The sequence below is a fragment of the Juglans regia genome, chromosome 5 (genome assembly GCF_001411555.2).
Source record: "Juglans regia cultivar Chandler chromosome 5, Walnut 2.0, whole genome shotgun sequence".
Taxonomy (NCBI): domain Eukaryota; kingdom Viridiplantae; phylum Streptophyta; class Magnoliopsida; order Fagales; family Juglandaceae; genus Juglans; species Juglans regia.
In genome coordinates, this window is record NC_049905.1 from 1,488,170 (window position 1) to 1,502,492 (window position 14,323).

General features: G+C 31.7%; 1 protein-coding gene across 1 annotated transcript; it reads left to right on the forward strand.

Moving 5' to 3' along the window:
* The first annotated feature begins 8,392 nt into the window (after window positions 1–8,392).
* On the forward strand, window positions 8,393–13,320 carry LOC108989540 (protein NRT1/ PTR FAMILY 7.2-like). The gene is made up of 5 exons (XM_018963180.2): window positions 8,393–8,693; window positions 10,825–10,951; window positions 11,149–11,366; window positions 11,480–12,045; window positions 12,142–13,320. The coding sequence occupies exons 1-5, from the start codon at window positions 8,661–8,663 to the stop codon at window positions 13,022–13,024; spliced, it is 1,827 nt and encodes a 608-aa protein (XP_018818725.1). The 5' UTR covers window positions 8,393–8,660; the 3' UTR covers window positions 13,025–13,320.
* The last annotated feature ends 1,003 nt before the right edge of the window (window positions 13,321–14,323 follow it).

Consider the following 14,323-nt stretch of genomic DNA (forward strand, 5'->3'; position numbering starts at 1 on the left):
ATTTTATAAATATATATTTAAATTTCTTTCTATAAATGTCTTGATTCTATATTAATTAATGTGACTTTTTTTTGGATTTGATCGAAATCCAAATTTAATTTTTGTCCTAAAAGAGAGATTTAGAGCCGGTTTGATTGAGAAATGAGTTGAGATTATCACTATTCACAAATTTCAACTCACAAATTTCACTATTATTCACAAACCATCTAATCTCAACTTATCTCATCTCATCTTTAAATCCAAACATGACAATTTTAAAGGCTCAAATCTAAACCTTCATTCTCAAATTCATTTATTTAAATAATGCATCGAAAGATAATTCTTTCAAGCTTTTTTTTTTTTTTTTGGTATTTGCTGCTAATTAATCTAATAGATATATATGTGTCGTCCAAATTAAAGAGATGATACTTAAAATTAAGGGAAATGATATTCCCACCGGGGGAACCTATCGACAAAACCCATCGATTCGGTATTTTTTTTTTTTACTTAATGGTTAAGTGTTTTTTAATGAGTTTTTATTTTTTTAAATGTTTAAAAGATTTAAAAAATGTTTGAAAAAAAAAAAATTGGCCAGTGGAAATTGTTGGTGGCTCCCGTCGGTGTGTGTAGCAACACCCTAAAATGTATGAAAGTTTTGTGTGGTGCCAAGGTTGTCGTATATATATTGCTTGGCTGTCATTGTGTGAAATAAAATTAAAGGGTTAGTCTATATATAGTCTTTAAATAGAGACTGCTCATATAAGTCTATACAGTTATATTTAAAAAAAAAAAAATTATAATAATATCCATTTTAAAATAATATTTTTTCTTCTTTTATCCTCATTCTTCAATATTCTGAATTGTAAATAAAATTTCTAAAAATTAAATGTGGTTAAGTTTAGAGTTAGGTTTTGAAAGTTTTTTGCTTTGATACGTACTATATGAAATCATTAATTATTTCAAAAATTTAAACTAATAAAAAATGGTAGATTTTACTATTTAGTTTATACTTTTTAACACATTGCATGTATTGCATTACATCCTTCCACTCAGGAACAAGGCTAAAGGTGGGCAAGGGTGAGGGGGTCGAGCTTGAAGGCTTTGACCTAATATAAATATATATATATATATATATATATATATATAAATATATATTTATTATAAAATTTCACATTGACTGGATAGTTGACTATGCAGCATGCATTAATTGTGTTACTTAAAAACTTTTAAATATATGACGTTATTCCTATACATTGTTCAACAAAATATAAAACTTAATTTATAGTACTTTACATATATATATATATATTACCTCATTTTTTATAATTCTTATATATATATATATATATATAGATCGTTTTCATAGTTCAACCACCCCTTCTCTTAATTACAACATATCATAAAATGTTTAGATGTAAAATTAATAATATTCATGAAAGAATGTAAGTTTGAAATTTAATTTTTTTCTTTCTTTTTTTTTACTCGATTAATAATCCATACTTCCATTGACTTAAATTAAGAACTTTAATTAAGATGTTTCACTCACTCACTAAAATGCCTTCACCTTTGCAAACACCGTACGTCTTAATGTCACTGGTTTGGATGGAGCTTATCAAAACATGTACTGCAGATATATAAGGACATGATAACTAATAAAGCTTTGAGCTTTCAGATCATCAAGGCTTTCTCGTTTGATTTTGCAGATGAGATGAGATAAATTGAGATAAAAATTAAAAATTGAATAAAATATTATTAGAATATATTTTTTTAATATTAATATTATTTTGAGATTTAAAAAAGTTTGAATTGTTTATTTTATTTTATGTGATAATTTAAAAAAATTATAATGATTAAATGAGATGATATAAAATATATTGTGAAAATAAACCAGACCTTATATTGATCAAACTTTATTTCTACAAAATGCTCTAAATATAATATTGACAGTACTCTTCAAGTAATACTGTCATTGAACAACGTTGTTTCGAACAGCAATTAGTCAACTTCGGTTTGTTTTTTTTATTTTTTCACCTTTTTGGGCTCCGAGTGGAAAGAGAAGAATAAGTAGGTAAATGATCAGTATGCGACCAGCACAAACAGAACCCATGTGGGCCAGTATATGTAGAGTCCAATTAAGAGACCTTAGGCCCAGTAGTCAGACCTTTGTTCAAAATTCGTCGGGCCCATCTCAATAAACCCAGACAAAGCTTTGCGTTGGTCCACAATTAAGCAAAGTAATAATAACTTTATATATATATATATAAATACTAAATAAATATAAGAGTTATTCTATTATCAAGTCGGTGTATAGAATATATTATCTACGTCACTAAAATGTTAAAATTTAATTTATAAAATTTAAAATTTAAAATTTATCTTTTAAATTAGATTATATCATATAAAAATTTTATTAAATATGTTTTACATACTGACTTGAGAATATAAATTTTCTAGCGAATGCATTACAATTTCCTATGCTTCTTGGAAGATATTTTATACTACATTTCTAGCTCACATCCATTCATTTATATTGACGTGGCACTGCATTTCTCTTGTTTTTTTTTTCCTTATAATGTGACAAAAAGAAACCCACTTTCATGGAACAGTACCAGATCATCATGACCAACTTCCAACAGTAACATCATCATGACCAAGTTGGGCACAAAACTCTTTGACTTAGACAAGTTTGGTCATTTCAATTCATCTGATTATCTAATCATTATAATTTTTTTAAATTTTAATATAAAATATAATAAATAATTTAATTTTTTCAAATTTTAAATTAATGATAATATTAAAAAATTAATATTCTAATAATATTTTATTTAATTTTTATCTCAATTCAACTTAACTCAACTCAACGTCTAAACGCAACACATTTTGCTATTTAATCTAAATCCACATATTATAATTAAAAAAACACAAGAAGGACGTGTACACTTAATTAAAGCAATTAAACAAATTAAAAATCTGAAATACATTCCCTTTAGGCCACAAAATCCTATATATCATCAAATTAAATATATAGTTTATTTTTATATGGGCGGCTTAATGATTCAAGTACTATATATACAATATATATATATATATATATATATCATGTAGAGGTTTGGGATATACATGAATCCCTCGGGCCAAATTTGTTGACACAGATACCTTAAATTTAGAAAGAAAGTACTGTTATTTCTCTCCTTGCTAGCTAGGCATGAAAAGAAAGATACACTACTTTCCTTTAAAATAGATTTAAAAAAAAAAAAAATCTCTATGAACCAGTCTATTAAATTAACTTGTCTTCTTTAAACATGTGAGAAGTACCCTAGCTATGATCCATCGACTTGCCATTCCTCTTCAAGATCTAAAGGTTAATTTTATTCCTTGTTAAAAAAAAAAAACATGATGTATCTATCACATATAGTTTTTTATATAATGTTATATACAGTCTAATTATTAGAATGTGCAAATTCTACCTTTAAAAAAAATATTTTTTTATGTAGATATCAAATTTACTTATTTTTTTTTTAAAAAAAATATATATTTACAACTGTGAATTGTACAATCGCAGTGTAATCGTTTTGAAAAAAATGAATAATATATTAGAATCACATAAAAATAATTAATTTTTTAATAATATACTCTACTATTTTTTAAAATAATTATGCGATGTTTACGTACTTTATAATTGTGTATATATATATATATGTAGAATTACTATAAAGAAAAATTGTTCGAAATTTATAAAACTTAAGACGGCAAATATCTTTCCAAGATCTATTTTCTATTTAATAAATTGATTTAATAGTTTTTAAAAAAATGTATGAAGCAATGGGTCTTGGAGAGTTTTAAGAGCTCACGGCTTCTTCTTTTATTAATTAATACTTTTGGTGAGAAAAGCTAGCCCCAAGTCCAGATCAACAAAAGACATATGGGTTGTTAAATTAATATATGAAAGAAAAAGGACAGCAGGAACCACCTTTGAAAATTCTGCAACTTGCTCACATACACATCATGATCAGCAGCCGCCGGATGATCAAGAAGATCAAGATAAGCAAGCTAGCAGCTTTTGGAGGAGATAGTTCTTTCTGCTTATTGCTATATAAATGTGCGTTACAGATCATAAGCAGTACTGTTTTAATATATATAATTATTAATGTCATGATCAGATCAGAAGTGATAAGCATTAACCTGAACCACTATCATGTGTGTGTATATATAAATCGTGAGCAAATCGAATACGAGCTATTGCTTTTCCTGATTGACGATGACCCTCTGATCTTTTATTACCTACTCATGTTTGGAATTACTTGGAATTTTGTAAAACGTACAAATTAAAGTCGATCGACCAGATTACAGACAGATTTTCTTTAGTCTTGAGTCTTGACTCTATACTTTCGTTGTCTTCTCCCGGCAGGGAATCTATACTTTTATATCCTAATTCAGTACTCATGTGTGTTTGTTTTCGGGGCTGCCGACTGGTTGCCACCGGCCAGCTAGCTTTGGACGACTCAAATCGAGTTATTTATGAGATGCATGCTAGCTCTTTTTGCTGACCATGATTCTTTGGGTGGGTGGGTGGCTATAGCTAGCTAGCTTGATTACGTACCCGGCCACGAGTACTGCCGCCGCATGCTTGCATGATTCACAAGCTGCTACCTAGGTTCACTACATTAACAGTACTATATGTTTCACAAATCTTAAAGCATTTTTAATGAGGAGCGGCGCTAGAGCCACCCCCCGTTAATGGTTTTGTGATTTTTATTTTTTTTTATATTTTTTTTATATTTTTTTTTAATATATTTAAATATTTTTTAAAAAATAAAAAAATTCATAATATTATTAAAAAATATTTACTTAATTATTAAGTAAAAAAATAATAATAAAAAAATAAAAAAAGTAGAGCGGTAAAAACCATTAGTAAAACTCATTGGTAAGAATAGTATTATTCTTTTAATGAGACGACTCACTATTTTCACCAAATGTTATATATAAAATATCAGTTTTCAAGATAATTTTTCTATAATATCATATAATTGAAAGATCTCTTTCATGAAAAATATAAGATATTTAATTAAATGAAGTTGAGTGATACGAACCGTAAAGTCAGAGTTCGAACTCATGCGTGCATGACTTATATTGTGTAATTTTACTTTTTGCCATTTTTGGAGAATTAGACACTTCTATGAATTAAACAAACTGTAATTGGTTAATTAATAAGCATGCATGCAACAAAAACAGGTTTTCTCCATCTATAGCCCCACTTCATCAACTTGATCTTAATTAATTTCGAATCCTAAGGGCAGGTTTGGGGGGTGAGATGAGAATTTTGTGTTTTGTTTTGAAGTTTAAAATATTAAATTTTAATATTATTATTGTTTTGGAATTTGAAAAAGTTGTATTGGAATTTAAAAAAGTTGAATTATTTATTATATTTCGTATGAGGATTTGAAAAAGTGTAATGATGAGATGAGATGAGATGAGAATTTTGTGTTTTGTTTGAGGTCCCAAACCTGCCCTAAGTCTTGACGTCAACGCAAGATATTTGCATACAATAAAGGAAATTGTAGCTAATTATAATATATATATATATATATATATATATATATATATTTATATATAGCTAGCGTCTGTGGTCTCTGCCTTCGTCCACAAAATGAGCATCGATCGGTTGCTTATACGTAGTGATAGAAACAACGACTGTGTCTTCGTTGCATGCTTAATTTTTCTATGATCAACATTAATTGCTTGACGTGTAAACTGGACGTGATGCGTTGGATATTGTTAATTTATATATAAATTTCATGTGCTTATGTTTGACATCCATAATTTTGCGGTCCATGTCTTAATGAGCTAGCCTTATTAATTAGACTATCCATGCAAAACTTTTCAAATTACTTCTATATATGTTTTTTTTTGGTTGTTGTTGTTAATTGTACGTTAAGATTAATATAATATAAATAATTAAATTTATATATGTTTTTTGTCTGTTTAAACTTTTGAGATAAATGATACATGTTTTTGCACGATATTAACTGGTTCGTGATTTTACATAATATCAAAATAGAGATACTATATATTGAGTTCGAACCATATTGACTCTACATGCAGTACTACTTTTACCCTATTAAATTTAAATTCATATTGATTTCATAACTTAAAACTTTTTAGATATAAGTGGTGGCCGTGAGTTTATAAAGTGTAAAATACATTATCAATCATGCATGGAGATCATGACTATAATTATCTACTTCTATATATATATAATTAACATCCTACCGATAATGGAGATCATGATTATGATGATCAGCGCCTATATATATATGATTTGATGGAGATCGAATCCAAAATGAAAAATGCCTAGCTCTGGGATATTACAGATGATCGATCAAAAGAAATCCAAAATCGACAAGGGCAGCTTCATGATAATGCTGTGACGTACAATCGAAATATTCGTGATGTGATAAACTTGGGGGGTGGTTTTTAATTGCTTGTTGATCTAGGCAGGCATGCATGCATGCATGTATTGATCGAGATCATGCCTAGCTAGCTAGCTAGCTCTGATCTCTGGCTTGGTCCCAGCTAGCTTGCTTGTGGGGATCAAATAAAACTTGGTTTTTGTTACGTGTATCCACGTACGTACGTATAATACGAAGCCTAGCTATCTAGCGGCCTTTGCATGCATGTTTCGTAAGTATACGTAGTGCATGTTTAAGTGGCGAAAGAAACGATATCCGATCACCATTTTGTAGCATATATTAATTTGAGACGTAAAACCAATTAAATAGCTCAAATATTAACTTATTTTGGCTAATTAAACTGATCATGATGATGATCATCAATTAGCTCATCATGTGATTCTGTTTGAATTTGTGCACGAATTGCATGCGGCCATTTGAGAAATCGATGGGCTTGAATTAATTAATTACTACAAGGCCATGGAGCTAATTTGTTATTTAATTACGACTATATATATATATATGGTCATGATGTGAGAGGTTAACAGCTTCTATATATATATAAAATATTGAATTTGATCTCTGCAAGATGGCTTACATATCCAAATTAATAACCAAGCAAATGCTGCAAGTTGTTATATATATATATATATACAAGCTAGTTAATTAAAAATATGGAATAATTAATATATATTCATGATAAGGACTAGCTTTCCTTGTAACTCGATCGAACAACTTACGGCTGGCATATATATACATGCTAAACACATAATTCAGAAGGAAAATGTTAAACAGCTTATAATTACACGACGTACTCACTAATATATAAATAAATATTGATTTGATCACTTATATTTTAATTTCAACGATACATCAGTTTGTAAAATTTATGTATGAAAATATTTAATATCTTTAAACATATTATTTAGTTAATTGATCAAAATATGAACATATATATAAATAAGCTGTATATCGATCAATCTAGACTCGGCCACCATGAAGTCGCTGAGGAAGGTGCCAACTGCCAAGAAGGGGAAAAGAAACTTCATGAAGACAATGGCTACTCCACTTGCACAGGAAAATATTGGACAAGAAAACAGAAAAAAATTAGTGCATGGATCTTCTCAGTTTTGTGTCTTTATGTCGAGATAGTGGATGCATGTTCTGAGACAGTGCACATAAAAACTAATATCAAACTCTTCATGATTGATACTTGCACTAAGTTCTAATTAAAAAGCTCCAGACTATAATATATATATACACACACATTTTGGCAGATCATAAAAGCATAAACAAATAATCAAGGCCATGCATATATGACAATAGTATTACTTAGCCTTTAATAATAATCATAGAGAAGTTATTATATCAGCAAATCGGAATAGATCAATGCACACCGCTGCACTATTAATATATATGATAAGATTTGATTTGTAAAATAATTTAAATAATTTACAAATATAAGAACTTGTAACCATAAATTATATGTAACAATTAAGATGATCACGATCGATGAAGCCTAATTAGTTTTAATTTAAATTTATAAATATTAATAATACTATATATAATAACAATAATCATAATAATAGCCTGATCGTACATGAACTCATCAAAAGCGCATGGAGTCAAGATGAAAATGAAAAAAATTACACACATGCTTGATTTAATTTATTAGTCATTTAACTCATTGGGTGGAAGACCACTTACAAAGGTAACTCAAAGGCAAACAAAGAAAATTAAAAAAAATTGGCACAAAAAAATAGAAAAATAATAAGAAGTACAGAGAAAGCAGCCCACTAGAGCAAAAAGACATATTTCAAACATGTCGATGTCAAGACAGCTCTGAATTACGGCCACCCTAATTAAGTGAAAAAGAGGGTCATCCTAGTCATGGTCATGCCAATATCTGCATGACTGTATCCAACATTGTCACGTTCTTCCTTGCTTTCCTCATTCTCTCCTCGGAATCTGGGTCTGACGTCCCTCACATGAAATCTCTGCCGTCTGCTGAATCATTCTGATCCCTATATATACGTATCCCACTCCCCACTTCCCCTTCACAGCTCTGATCTAGCCTTTTCATTTCTTCTTCTTAATCAATTCCTCCTCATCAGATCTCTCTACTCTTCATTACCTCTCTCTATATATATATACAGCAACGGTTCTTTCTTTGAGCTATATATCTTGGTTTGCATTTTATATAATAGTTCCAGTACTGCAGAAAGTTCATCGATGATCATGGCTTGCTTAAATGTCTGCAACAAGGTTAGTGTCGTGTAACTACTGGTATATACACTTTCCATAGAAATGCATCCCTAATTAAGGGTTTGCTAAGATATATATTTCCGGCAAGATCAGGATAGTGCATGGAACATATACATACATACATATATATATATATATATATATCGATCCTTTCCATATTTAAGATGTATACAGAAACAAGAACGTCCGGTCTTTTTGGTCTACTTCTGTTAATATCTTGGATTCACAAGCTCTTCACCAGAGTTCAAACGGCGCACACACACATACATGTATGTGTGTATGTGATACTGATTAATATCAGATCCAATCAGCTGTTTGTTTTCATTTTGATGCATGAAGTTATTGTTCTGGGGTTAACTTCTCTGGTCAGCTTCATAGCTCATTTTATGGGTCCTCATTTTGCACTAATGGAGGTCCTTGGTGAAAGGAAGAAAAAAGAAGAAGAAGCATAATATATATATATATACACACACACCTAATTAAGTTCCCTATCTACAAACTGTTGAAAATGGCATATATAACCCCAATACGTACTAATTAAAGTAGGGTTGGTTAATGATCGAACGCACAAAATGAATCCTGGCGTGTTAATTAATTAACACGTCTGGTTTTTGTTTCCAGTGATCAGAGAAAAAAAAACACGCATATATGGCAGTATTTATTATCTTTTATTATTTGCCTGTCCTTTCGACTTTCGAGCATGGCCAAACCAAATGATCGTGTGTGTACTGTACTATATAAATATACGTACGTATACATATCTTTCCTTTTTCTTAACTATTTTTTTCCTACAAACTGTTGAAAATGCCATTATATATATGCAGTACCATTAATGGTCTGATCATCTTCATATATACAGTTGGTCTGATATTTCTTCGATTTCTTGTTTGAACAAAAAAACTGATGACCAAATATTCCTTAAACCCTTTGATTTTTATTAATATTTTTATTAATTTTTAATCATCAATATCAGATGATCAACTGGCCGGCTAGGATCGATCGGAGATTTAATATAACTCCTATGTTATTCTTGATATAACTTCGGATCGGAGATTAATTATATATGTGGAAAACTATACTTCCAAATTAAAAAAAAAAAAACTCAATTTTGAAATTCATGCATATATATGTGATTAGTTAAACCCTCTTTGAATTAATGGCACACGAATATATATCAGACAGCAGGCTGATGTCTATGATATTGCAAAAAAAAAAAAAAACAATTATGACAGATTATTTGTGATGAAAATTGACTATTTGTGATAAAAAGATATTTATTTTGATAAAAAATAATTATTTTTATAAAAAATAACTGATTACTTTTCTTATCATCATGTGCATGCATATTGTAAGGACCATATATCAACTCTCATGTGATGAATTTATTTCTCGAAGTGATTAGGAACTTGTTATTTTCAGTGACAGACACGTACTGCATGTATTAATATTGAGTTTGTGGTTTGTATGATCTTTGTTGTCGTGACTTCATCTCTAGCTAGACTCACGTCCAAATTAAATAAATGCATATATACTTAGTAGAGGTTCATACACAATTGTCATTCTTTGATCTACTTTCTTATGGACCAAATTATATATATATATATATATATATATATATATATAGATGATTCAGTGCAAAAACAGATGAACGTCATAATATTATTAATTATTTAATTAGGTGAGATTCAGACTACTCGAAAGTCCTATAAAGACAACATTAAATGCTAGAGACTACATATATTATAATAAATTAGACTATCCCAATTCAATCAGTCAATTAAAGATCATATATATCTTGGTTAATAGAATGAACCTTGCACGGCTTAAAGTCATCAGCTAGCCCTATCTATAATTTGTTTGCCTGGCAATCTCTGCTTGATAATTATGATCATCATCGATCAGTAAGCTTTCAAGATTGATAGATCAAAATAAATAATTATAAATATGATCTCCACCTTGTTCCATTTTGGTACGATGATATTTAATGCTCCATGCATGCGCGCAGTTTGCGATTCAATACGTTCAAGTAACACATTTTTAGGTTGTTTGAGATATCAATATTCCTCGTTCTATTTTTTGGTTGGAATGTTAGTTGAAATTCAACGTCACTGAACGGCTAGAACTTTTTCAGGGTGCCGTGGACGGAAAGGTCAAACGGGGGCAAGAGGTTTGTACACTTGATGGAACCGTTGATCGGCACGGCCGCCCGGCAGTACGAGAGAGAACTGGTACTTGGGTTGCTGGAAGTTTGATCCTAGGTATACGTATTTTTCTAAATAGATATATATAAATATATATATATATAAATATATATATATATATATATATGCTAGAGTTATAGCATCATAATTATCTAATTTTCCTTGAAAGATAAACAGCTAGCTCAAAATCCCTCCTTAATTGTCAACGGTGTACTTAACATGATCTCACTTTATATTGATATTAAATCTTTCAGTGAATCAAGGGCTGGCTACATTGGCATTCTTTGGAGTAGGAGTGAACTTGGTTTTGTTTTTGACGAGGGTGTTGGGCCAAGACAACGCTGATGCAGCTAACAATGTCAGCAAATGGACAGGAACTGTTTACCTTTTCTCTCTTGTTGGGGCCTTCCTGAGTGACTCTTACTGGGGAAGGTACAAGACTTGTGTCATCTTCCAAACCATCTTTGTCCTTGTAAGTTGCCACCGTTTGATAAAGGCTCTCTATCCCATTAGCACGAGCACTCAAAGCACATAAATTTTATATCTTGAACTACTGTTCAAATATTCTTATCTGTTATGTGGCAGGGGCTTGTTTCACTATCACTATCAACATACTTATTCTTACTCAAGCCTAGTGGCTGTGGTAATGAACAATCTCTTTGTGGATCCCATTCAGGCTTCCATATGGCTCTGTTCTACCTCTCAATATACTTGATTGCCCTAGGAAACGGAGGTTACCAACCTAACATAGCCACATTTGGGGCAGATCAGTTTGATGAAGAGGACCCTAATGAAGGGAACTCCAAAATAGCCTTCTTTAGCTACTTCTACTTGGCTTTGAACTTGGGTTCTCTCTTTTCAAACACTGTTTTGGGCTTTTTTGAGGATGAAGGAATATGGGCATTAGGATTTTGGGCATCAGCTGGCTCTGCTTCTCTTGCATTGGTCTTGTTTCTGTCGGGCACCCCATGGTACAGGCATTTCAAACCTAGAGGCAACCCTCTCTCCAGGTGTTGCCAAGTGCTGGTAGCTGCCACAAGAAAATGGAAGGTTGACCTGACGCCAAGGGAAGAAGATTTGTTTGAATTAGAAGGAAATGATCAATCTTCCAAGAATGGGGATAGAAAGATACTACACACTCAAGGCTTCAAGTAATTCATATATATCCTTAATTTTTATGCATTATAAGTACTTACTAATGATGAAAACTTTTTTGGGATTAATAATGCTTTGAATATTTTGATCAGATTCTTAGATAGAGCAGCAATTATCACTTCAGAGAACATCCACAAGATGGACAAAGAAAATTATAATCCATGGTATCTTTGCACTGTGTCACAAGTTGAAGAGTTGAAATGCGTTTTAAGACTGCTTCCAATATGGCTATGCACGATTCTCTATTCGGTAGTTTTCACTCAAATGGCATCTCTATTCGTGGAACAAGGTGCTGCCATGAAAACCACCCTTTCGGGCTTCCACGTTCCTCCAGCAAGCATGTCTAGTTTTGACATCCTCAGTGTAGCAGCTTTCATATTCATCTACAGGCGGGTTCTCGAACCTCTTTTTGCAATGGGGAAGCGCAATGGTAAAGGGTTAACCGAGCTTCAGAGGATGGGAATCGGCCTTGTCATAGCAATATTAGCAATGGTTGCAGCTGGGGTTGTAGAGTGTTTCAGATTAAACAATGCAACGACAGATTGCAGCAACTGTGAAGGCTCAAGCTCAATGAGCATCTTTTGGCAAATTCCCCAATATGTGCTTGTAGGAGCATCTGAGGTTTTCATGTATGTTGGGCAGCTAGAGTTCTTCAATGGGCAGGCTCCTGATGGATTGAAGAGCTTTGGAAGTGCTCTCTGCATGACATCCATATCACTAGGCAACTATGTGAGCAGTTTGCTGGTGACAATTGTCATGAAAATCTCAACCAGAGATGACATGCCTGGTTGGATCCCAGGTAACCTTAACAGAGGACATTTAGACCTGTTCTTCTTCCTCTTAGCAGCTTTGACAACAGCTGATCTCATGATCTATATTGTCTGTGCAAAGTGGTATAAGTATATCAAGTTTGAAGGAAAGAATGGAGACAACATTAAGGCCTGCAAGCAAGCTGAGCAGCTTGGAGTGGTATAGGATATGGTGATTGCCATGTTTTGGTGAATGCTTTCTAATAATTCCAAGTCATAAAGATGAAGAACTGGGCAAGAGAGTGACTTTTGCAATGAAACTAGAGAAATTTAGAAATAGTTTCTAATTTCTCTTCAGTTGAGCGAAGGGTGTGGTTTTTGTAAGAAGTAGAGTGCTTCTGTAATATACAAATTCTCAAGCAAAGCATTGATGCAACTCCCCATGTGTGACGAAAGACCCTTGTCACTGCACTGCATCTTTTATCTTTTTTTTTGTAAACTTCCATGTACTTGCAAAATATTTGTAAGAAAAATATTTTTGAATTTTATTATTTTTAATCATATTTTATTGATGTGAAATATTTTAAATAAAATTTTATATTAAATAATTAAATATAAAGTCATCATTAAGTTTTATTAGGGTCGGGAAAAATCGTGTGCCCAGCCCGACCCGACCCGACCCGCTTAATTAAGTGGAAAAAAAGAAATGAAATATACGAGTTTTTTTTTTTAACAAGTAATACTCGATACCCGATTTTGGTATAAAACAAGGTCGTTTTTGGCCTTTCATAGAATCATATCTTAACCCTCAGGTTTCCTCTCCTTTCTCCTGCTCGACGCTCACTCTCCCTCGCAGTAGCAGCTCTCATTCTCGTAGCCTCACTCTCTCCCTCGCAGCTCACTCTTGCACCTCTCACTCTCTCCCTCGCAACTCAAAATCAAGGTTAGGGCATAGGTTTGTCGATTTTTCATGATTAGAACAAAATATTGCCGTTTGGTTTGGATCTAGGACTCGAAATCAAAGTTTTTCTTCTTTGCATGATTTAGATTGGTTTGTTGATTGGTTATTCATGGGTGTTTTGGTGGCTGAATAGGCTACATTTTCTTACTCATTTGCTCTTCATGGTTTATGATCGCCCATTCTCGGTATATGCTCTGCTATTTTATTATTTTTATTATTATTATTGTCATTTGGTTAGGATCTCAGGTTGGAAAACAAAATCTTGCTCCCTTGCGTGAGATTAGTTTGTGAGTTTGTTATTCGTGCATTTATGGGAGTTTGGATGGTTGAATAGGCTATATAGTGTTTGCTTGTTTGTGCTTGATGGTATATACTCTCCTGTTCTTTGTTTATGATGTGCTATTCTCAGTTTGTTCTTTGCTATTCATGGGTCTTTGTGTAAAAATATTGTTCTCTATTGTGTAGAACAATCATGTTCTCAATAAAGTAAATGATGTTGGTTGTCTGAATTGCATCAATTGGCTATTGTTCGTGACAATTGTTCTGGTGATTTGTAAAAACAAT